The following is a 9,161-nucleotide window of genomic DNA, read 5'->3' as shown; positions in this document are numbered from 1 at the left end:
TTACCAATCGATTATATAATTGCAATACCCCCCCCTCCGCCTCAAATCACTGAATGAGTTAACTGATGACGTCACCCTGCTGCTCTATTTAAGACCGGAGGCAAGTGAGGGCTTTACCATTCTGGCGAAGTGCCCGATGAGGCTGGATGTAATTACCAGCGAAACGTCGTACTCAAATTTTAAATTATGTTGATTCACTCTTCAACACACCAGTGGGCTAAAGTAGTGAACTATTTGTCCTTTGTAAACGTGACACATTTTTTACTGTTTGGCCATGTCGGGTGGTGGAGGGTTACGACACATTTATAAATAGCGCGATCTAACCCAAAAACCTTTATTATGAATAATATTGGTCGCGAAAGCCTTCGTGTTAAACTAAACTCGAACTCTGACCCTGATCTCGCTCTCTGACGTCACCCCTCGTTAATTCGGCGTGAGACGCGATGGGGTGGTGTATCCCAATAGTGACGTCATGTCACCCAGGTATTAACCCCCCCAAATCCCCCCTCCACCGCGCTTTTGAGCGTGACCTCACGTCTGGTTGGTCACTGCAGATTTCCGGTCCAGTAAAATGCTTATTTGGGCAAGCTACGCCAGTCACTGGCGGCTCATTAACATAATATTTTCATAAATACAGTCGCGAGTTCATTGCGACGGGTTCAGCAGATAAACCACATTAATTGACAAGGGCGTGCTCATTAACATAATCTATTCAATTTCACCGCTGGGGGAGGGGATTGTGTGACCCCGTAAAGTGACGTCATGTCACCTACTGCTGCCGCATGACGTCACGAGTTGCCGGAAAGCTGCTGTTCCGCGCGCGTGCTCGCAGATGTCCGAGGTGAAAAGTTGTGTTTGTTGTTGTGGTGTTTGTTGTTGTTGTGGTGTTTGTTGTTGTTGTGAACCCAGGAAGAGCCTCGCTCCTTCTCCCTCTCGTAGGGATGTCAATTGAGTAGCAGCGAATATGGAATCGATGTCCAGGTTGGAACATTACAGCGCAGGGCCTTGCCTCCTGCCCTCGCCTGATTGCATTAATTATCTGCTTAAGTTTAATTTGTCTTCACCTGGCTCACTACTTTGAAACTTTGCTTTATTTTAAATATTTCTACGTTTTTATTTTACCAGGCATAGCCCACTTGAGCTACACCGCTCTTGTTTTCAGAAGCGACCTGCCCGCAACACAGTGGGCTTATCAACTTGTGGAAATGTTTGTCGGTCAAATACTCCAAACGCGTGGTGATGTTGACTCTAAATGTGCAGGGGAAAACCGCAGGATCCGGAGGAAAATCCACGCGACCACGGAGAGAGAGACGCGCAAACTCCAAATTTACAGCCATAATAGAGGTTTGTTTGTGTTAGATCGCGTTAATAAATAAATGTTCCGTTAACCCCACCACCACCACCCGACACAGCCAATTAGTAAGAGGTTGTCACGTGAACAGAATGTGGCCATGCGTCACTAGTACAGCACATCGGTGTGTTGGAGAGCCAAGCCACAACATCTACAATCTTGAGTATAACGTTTTGACTAATTACAACCAGCTTCATCAGGCGACAGCCAAATGCTGTGGTTTGGCTCTGTGGGAATATAAATCGTCTCGCTGGGTTCATAGCGCAGCACGCTAAATGTTGCACTACCGCTCCCCACTCACGCACAAACTTAATCGGAAGTATAGTATTTATCCAGTAATAACTAAGTTACCCGGCTTAGCTCAGGTCTCAGTAATAAAACATTAAGAGTAATGTCTTGCTGGCTTTATCACAATTATTGAATTCTGCCAATGAAGTCGGTAAATGTGTGTATATTATGTTTTTTGTTGTGTTATTCAATCTCAGGGCTTGTTTGTTTCATAATGAGGACGGCTTTTAAATGCGTTGCCCTTGGGAGAGCTTCAGGATAGACAATGTTGGCTGTTTTGCCATCTGGTGGGTTTAATCGAATGAAGCTTCCATTTTGGCATACATGTCGACAGAAAATTGGTGGAAGAGCTCTTTGCATCTCAAGAAGAGATTGAAGTTGCCGTTTCTCACCATGATTCTGAAGGCAAAGCAGTCCATGGCAGAAATCTTTTGTGTTGGCAAGCCTGTTGCTGGGTCAGTTTGGCGAAGTAGAAAATTGTAGCCATCATCACCTTGCCAGAAAATCAGTAGACATTGAAGAGCATCATAGGATCGGTGTGTTTCATTTCTGTGTAGGGTATTGTTCCTCAGTTGCAAGGCGATGCCTCGAGTGCCATGTTCAGCAGTCAGAATGACACCGACTTTAGATGCGAGTGCATTTAAGCGGCACTCATGTTGACCATGTGGAGTTTAGTCTGCATGAGTAACAACATTGTACTCTGAAGTCATCTTCTCCATGGCACACTTGAAACTGTGAATGTAAGAGTTTTCCTTATGGAGCATGTATTGCAACAGCAATAGAACTTGCATCTTGGTGGTGACATTTTTGGAATGCTGGTGAGCCTGTCTAGTATTGTCAGACATGCAAGTACATCTCTGGTAATGTAGGTAGGTCATTAGGTAGTTGCAGCAGACTGCCAATGCGATTACGTACCTGGCCCTGCACTTGAAATGTGGGCATGTAGCCAGATGTTAGGATGAGTGGGTCGGTGCCAAAACATGTAATTTGGAACCATGAGTTCTATCTTATATTGTTTCGTAAATGGCTTGTCAGGTATCAATACATGAATAGGCTCGGTATAGGCAGCTGAACCATGGTACTGTTGCAGCATAGCCCATGTCATTGCATGGCAGTAGCTGTAAGAAGTAGACATGGAACTAATTGCAACTAATAGATCAGAAGTACTTATCCTTTTGGCTCCAGGGTAGGCACCTGGTTGCAGCAATTGTAGTACTGTTTGCAAGCTGCCGTGCTTGTTGGCGGACTGAAGTTTGATTAGCTGTGGTAGCAGCCATTTGTGCTGTGTTAGTTTTCTGTGTAGCTTATTGCTGTTGATGAGATGCATTCGCTGTAGGTGCAGGCATAGCAGCACTGGCAGCATGTTGTCTTGCTTCTTGGTGTTCAGGAGTGTCTTCAATAGGTGCAGCCATCGCAGCACTTGTACGAATGGCATCAATTATTGTAATCCGCTTTTGTGAAGAGAAGCGCACGTTTTCCGCAAGGAACATAGGTGGAGGTAAACGTTAGTAAGCAGAAAATAATAAATAATGATTGTGTGAGTGGATGCTGTGGTGAGATTGTTAATAAAATGATAGTTGTGTAATCGCTGTAGGAATGTGAAGACATAGCTGCAAAGGAATAAAGTATAAGGATGTAAGTTGTTGGAGGGAGTAATTGTTTGTAGTGCTTGAAGTGGGTATGCATAGTATGTGTGTGGTGATGCATATACACAAAATTATTTTAACGCGAGTGTGTGTGTGTGCGTGTGTGCATGCTTTTTATTCCTTACCACGCGATCTAGACTTGATGTATTTAGTCGTAGCTGTTGTATAGTGGCTATATTGTGTAGGAGGAGGTCGGTAGTCCTGGTACATAGATGTAGGTATTTTAGAATATTACATGTCTTTTTAAAATAAATATTGCAGTGTGTGTTAGAGGTTAGCCGTGCATGTGCATAGAGGACAGTAAGGAGCTGGAAGTGGATGAATTTGGCAGGATAACATGGTAAATATGAAAACAAATATTGCAGTGCAGACACTTATGTTTATAGTGAGTGCTTGGAATTGCAGTATATGAAATGTCATAATGTGTTTGCGTGTGTGGCTAACCGGCAGTAGTGAGTGCCCCGGGCTTTAACACATGGCGAGATAAATAGAGGGGGGGGGGGATGAGGAACGGTGGGGGGTTGGAGGTTTTGAAGGCGAGTGGGTAAGCTGAAAATTGTGCGAAAAAAACACTAACTCACCTGTGAGTATGATTTGAATGTTTAGGGTGTGTAGGTTTCAAGGTGTTGGCAGAATTTTGTTCACAATAATTAACACATGCACAAAGTCTGTGTATTTAAATAGCTTTATACTATTTTTAGTCTTCAAATATTTTTTTGTATATGGTTTCTCAATTTTTATTTGAATTGTTTCGTTTTTAGTTTATTTGGAATGCACTACAATACTTGTTTTAATTATGATGTGAATTTTAGTTGATGTTTTCCTAACGCCATTACTTGGGTAAGGCGTAAGTATTGGATATCACACTTTTAGCTTTCGCTCAGCAATTTCCAAGAACGTAACCTCCGATATTCAAGGGGATAATTTATTTCTGTCGATCGACTACAGCAGAGGAGTATGGATTTTTAGCGGATACTAGATTTCTGCATTTTAATAATTAATGCCTATAGTATCATAAAGGGTCTTTGGGTTGTTTGTTTTCGATGTCTCTGCCTCTGCCCACATTCTTTGAGGATTTTTATGATTTTGGGCAGGACCGTCTAAAGCTGTGTGACCAGGAGTCGGAGCCATTTGCTGTTCAACTTGGCTTGTGAGAGAAATTCACTCTGGCCCTATGCATTATGTTACATAGCATCTTCAATAATTACGTAGTTTGAGAATCTCACAATGGCCATTTAAATAAATTGCATTTGTTACGGTTACAATGATATGCTAATAAATGCCTGGTTATAGTTAAGTGATCGTTCCCTGCTGGTCAGCCATGTTACATCTGGTGATGATCTGGCAATGGCTACTCAATGAGATTGGGTTAGAGTATCTTGTTCTGTGCCTGGATAATTTCATCATGAAATGGGGCCTTTCGTATGTTCCCCAAAAGTAAATAACCTACCTGGGAATTTCATGTCACACAACACTGTACCTGCTCAACTCTCCATGAGTAATCAGGCAGTTCTACAAGTGGTGGAGGAGCTCCCATACCTGGTTTATGTGTTCACGACTAGCTCTGGTTTGGCAGCCAAAGTCTCACTTAAAATTCGTCGAGCAACATTCTTTCATTAGACTGTGTAACATTGTGTGTCAGCTGCCTGGGCTTTTGCTTCATAGAAAGCTGTGAGTGTCCATCGCCAAGGTCTCGTCTGTTTGAGACCATCCCTCTCCCTGCCATACTGGCATTGTATCCGCCTCTCACCCTTCGTCCTGTGGATGGTGGGCGCACAGGACGGTGCTACGTAGCCATTCCAGGCTGGGCCCATATGGATTACATGGGTCACCTAGCCACCAGGCCTCGTTCCATGAGTGATATCAATATACAATATCTGTGAGGAGGCCCCCCAATAGACTGCCCCTGGAGCTCTCCCGGGCACGTCCCACTGGAGTAAGTCCCCGGGGCCCGGCCCTTGGACATGCTGGTGGGAATATGTCGCTTGGCTGGCTTGGGAACGCCTGGGAATTCCCCAGGATAAGCTAGAGTCTGTCGCCAGGGAAAGGGAGGTCTGGACTGCCCTACTCAATGTACTGCCACCACAACCGTCATGAAGACAAGAGGATTTAGAAATAAATGAACGAACAAAGCTGTGAGTCTTCTTGGTCACAGATATTACTCCTTTCTCTATGGATGCAAAATATTAACTTATTTAAAGGACCGCCTGTTCTGGCTTATAATTAAGGCTGGCTTGCCTCTGATCCCCTCTATTGAACCAAACAAGATTGTATTAAAACCTTACAGATACCTAAAATATCAGTACAGAATATAATCAATGAGTCTCTTTGACAGGTGAGGCTGCATTGGTTGGGTCATGAATCCCACATAAAGACAGCATGCTCAAGCATCTTCTGTTAGTCCAGATCTTACGGGCTAAACAGGCATGGCATTGGCTAGAGAAGAGATTGGAGGATGTGGAGGTGATCAGGCCTGCTGATGACTGGTACCAGGAGTGTCAAGATCGGCCTCTGTGGAGGAGGCCCGTGACATATGCTGCAGGGCAGTTGGAGGTATTTGCTCAGCAACAACGAGGTCGGAGTAGCAACGCTCACATGAATGGGTGGAACTCTGGGTGCCTAAAATGCAGCAAGACAGTGGGAAGCACAGCTGGTGCATCTGTCAATCATCTCAGTCAGTCCATCCCTTCACACCTGGATCATTCCCATGATCTGACAAGTGATCCACACATGGCAGTCATGTGAAATGTATGTGTAGTAAGTTCAACTGAGTCGCAGCCGTACACTTGGAGGCAACACATTTATTTAACACCAACACATGGGGTAACTGCCCCTTAACAGAATAACAACCTATGGTGGTGACCACCAGGCTAACTGCACTAATTACAACGTAACTAGCTAGTCCAGTTCCACGTGTTGGAGACTTGGTGTAACGTAGACGAAGGTTTCTTCAGGTTGAACAACAACGCCGGTCCCTCTGAGGGACCCGGCTTATATTCTCTGCGGCGTGGCTGGCTCCGCCCTTGGCCACGACCACCTTCCAGAATCCTCGAGCAGGATCTGGACCCCGACCACGTGACCACCCCTAGCCCCCACTTTGGGCCCCTTTGTAGACTTAGCTTGTCACGTGTCCTCGAATCAACCAGAGTGCCATGGCCTTTAGTAACCTCATTCCTACGGCCGGCACTCCCACACCTTATCCTGTAGGGACGGCACTGCACGCCAAGCGTGGTGCCATCTAGCGCTATCAGTCAGCGCTCACCGAACCCCTCTAGGGCCGGTACTACACCCACACCAGAGCGGTATCCGCGAAGTTTGTTACACCGCACGCCGTGCCTCTCTAGGGCCGGCACTACACAGTGACACCCCAACGATGTCACTACATCTGTAAGAGTTTATCTATGTGGGGAGTGGTGGCGCAGTTATTACACTGTAACAAAAAAACATGTTTGTTCCTGGGTAGCGGTATTTCCTAATTGCCTATGCCTCAAAAGTACAGAAAATGCTATTCCCCACAAACTTTGCTTTTTTGACCAGGACGCTGATATTTTTAAATGCACCTATTTTCAATTATAAAACGGGCGAATTTGTGTATTTTCGTTTACATAAAGTCCTGGTCACAAAAGCAAAGTTTGTGGGGAATAATAGCGATTTTCTATACTTTTTAGGCATAAGCAATTAAAAAATAACACTTTGTACCCAGGGACTAAAATTGTGTTACATAGTATTATCACTGTATTATAAACTCAATAATTATAGTTTGATTATATCCGACAACAAACGTGATTGATAAGTGAAAACGTAACTTCTTGTGGGGAAGCATTAATACTGAGCATATGAAGGTGGCCAAGCATGGTTTTGAAGACACCACTACCTTTTTACTATGCCAGTGTGTGACAGTGTCAAGTTTGTATTTGCAGTAAAGTATATTAACTCTATTGAACACGGAGGTTAAATCAAAACAATAGTTTATTTTTGTTTTCCTCTGGAACTTTTTATAGGAATGGAAACAGGAAATAACACAGCACATATGCAGCTGAAGTTAGATCTGTTCATCCCAGCATTCAAGGAAATCTGAGCCTGGCTTCACACCTCTAAGTTGCGATTGAACATTAATTTATGCATTTCTGCATAATAAAAATAGTATTAGTTTCAACACCCTTAGCTTTGTTAGCTGAATTTAGCTTTCATAAATATTCATTTTCTAGCCAGACAACCAAAATTGTATGCTTGTAGTTTTGAGTTAACATTCATTTTGAAGGTACTTGGGCTTCCAAGCATATTTATGACCATTAGCACTCTAATTGTCATAACAGCCTGTGTGATGAATTGGGGAATCTTTTTCACTATGTCATGATTATATGAATTAGTATAGACGTGTTAGTCATGTGTCACTGTGTATATATGCATTCCTCTGTGCCTCGGTACTGACGTAGATGGTGTGGATATTCTCTTTTTTCTGTCTGCAGCTGTCACTTCCTCTGCAGAATAGTTCTGATGGAGCAAAGGCGCTCAGCACAGCTCGGTGCAAAAAGGAAACAATGTGACCAGTGTGCATATAGCACGGATCGTCCTGTACGCTTGACACAGCACCAGAGAACTCACACAGGAGAGAAACCCTTCAAGTGCACTTTGTGTGAAAAGGGATTTGCATGGCCATCAGTTCTTCAGAGCCACCAGAGAACACACACGGGAGAGAAACCCTTCAGGTGCACTCTGTGTGGGAAGGCGTTTGCACAATCACCACATCTTCAAATACACCAGAGAACACACACGGGAGAGAAACCCTTCAAGTGCAGTGTGTGTGGGAAGGCATTTTCAGATTCATCTGCTCTTAAAAAACACCAGAGAACACACACAGGAGAGAAACCCTTCAAGTGCAGTGTGTGTGGGAAGGCGTTTTCACAGTCATCTGGTCTTGTATTGCACCAGAGAACACACACGGGAGAGAAACCCTTCAGGTGTACTTTGTGCGGGAAGGCATTTGCAGTGTCATCACATCTTAAACAACACCAGAGAACACACACAAAAGAGAAACCTTTCAAGTGCACTGTCTGTGAGAAGGCATTTGCATGGTTATCAGGTCTTAATTGCCACCAGAGAACACACACAGGAGAGAAACTCTTCACGTGCACTCTGTGCGGGAAAGCGTTTGCTGAGTCATCACATCTTAAACTACACCAGAGAACACATACGGGAGAGAAACCCTTCAGGTGCACTGTGTGCGGGAAGGCGTTTGCAGGTTTATCAAATCTTAAAACACACCAGAGGACACACAATCATCATAACATCCCCAAGGAGTGGAGTCTGAAATCGGCTTGTGAAAGTCCAAGTGCTGCATTGAGCCCATCCCCCATGAAACCAGAACTAAATCCCAGCTTGGACACTTTTGAAGGTATCAAGGTGAAATGTGAAGAGGCGAAGGTGAAATGTGAGGAAGTGATGGTGAAGAGCGAAGAAGTGAAGGTAAAATGTGAAGATGAAGATTCAACTCCAAAATGGGACATTCACATCGATGGAGGCAACGTGAAGCAGGAGGAGAATTCTGACTGTGAGGCAGAGCGAGGCAACTCCCAGCAGTTTGTGGAAGTGGAGGTGTGGGTGGACTTCTTAGACAATACAAAGTCAAATGGAGACCTGGTAGATGTTTAAGCTTGAGACAATAAAGCACCAATAGATTCACCTTTGTCACAGGCCTTTAATGAAAAGAACGTGAAGTCGAACACTCAATTCCTGGGTTCAACCTGCAGAGTAAGAGCTACCAGTATTTGTGGAGTCTGTGGGTTCGGCTAGATGATTAACCAGGAGCAAGAGCCAATAAGCTCCCAAGTGTTGTATATATTAGGTCTTGAAAAAGAATAAAAATTTAATTTAAA

The 9,161-nt window shown here is 44.2% G+C and overlaps 1 protein-coding gene across 3 annotated transcripts; it reads left to right on the top strand.

Annotated features, from left to right (window-relative positions):
- The first annotated feature begins 713 nt into the window (after positions 1 to 713).
- On the top strand, positions 714 to 9,161 carry LOC116957574 (uncharacterized). 3 transcript variants are annotated; one of them, XM_076056710.1, is made up of 3 exons: positions 714 to 841; positions 1,261 to 1,344; positions 7,755 to 9,161. In XM_076056710.1, exon 3 carries the CDS (start codon positions 7,783 to 7,785, stop codon positions 8,935 to 8,937), a length of 1,155 nt encoding a protein of 384 aa, XP_075912825.1. In that variant the 5' UTR covers positions 714 to 841; positions 1,261 to 1,344; positions 7,755 to 7,782; the 3' UTR covers positions 8,938 to 9,161. The 3 variants fall into 3 exon arrangements, with proteins under 3 accessions (XP_075912825.1, XP_075912823.1, XP_075912824.1); XM_076056708.1 differs by lacking the exon at positions 1,261 to 1,344 and having other exon boundaries at positions 744 to 841; XM_076056709.1 differs by lacking the exons at positions 714 to 841; positions 1,261 to 1,344 and adding an exon at positions 3,871 to 5,838.

Source organism: Petromyzon marinus, chromosome 77 (genome assembly GCF_048934315.1).
Source record: "Petromyzon marinus isolate PM22_M1 ecotype Great Lakes invasive population chromosome 77, UKy_Petmar_22M1.pri1.0, whole genome shotgun sequence".
Taxonomy (NCBI): domain Eukaryota; kingdom Metazoa; phylum Chordata; class Hyperoartia; order Petromyzontiformes; family Petromyzontidae; genus Petromyzon; species Petromyzon marinus.
Note: the sequence above shows the minus strand (reverse complement) of the source record. Positions and strands in the feature narration are given on the sequence as shown.

Coding starts and splice junctions, on each gene's coding strand:
- LOC116957574 (XM_076056708.1), top strand. CDS start 783: ATGACGTCACGAGTTGCCGGAAAGCTGCTGTTCCGCGCGCGTGCTCGC. Junction 842..7,754: donor CGTGCTCGCAGATGTCCGAG/GTGAAAAGTTGT, acceptor TTCTGTCTGCAG/CTGTCACTTCCTCTGCAGAA.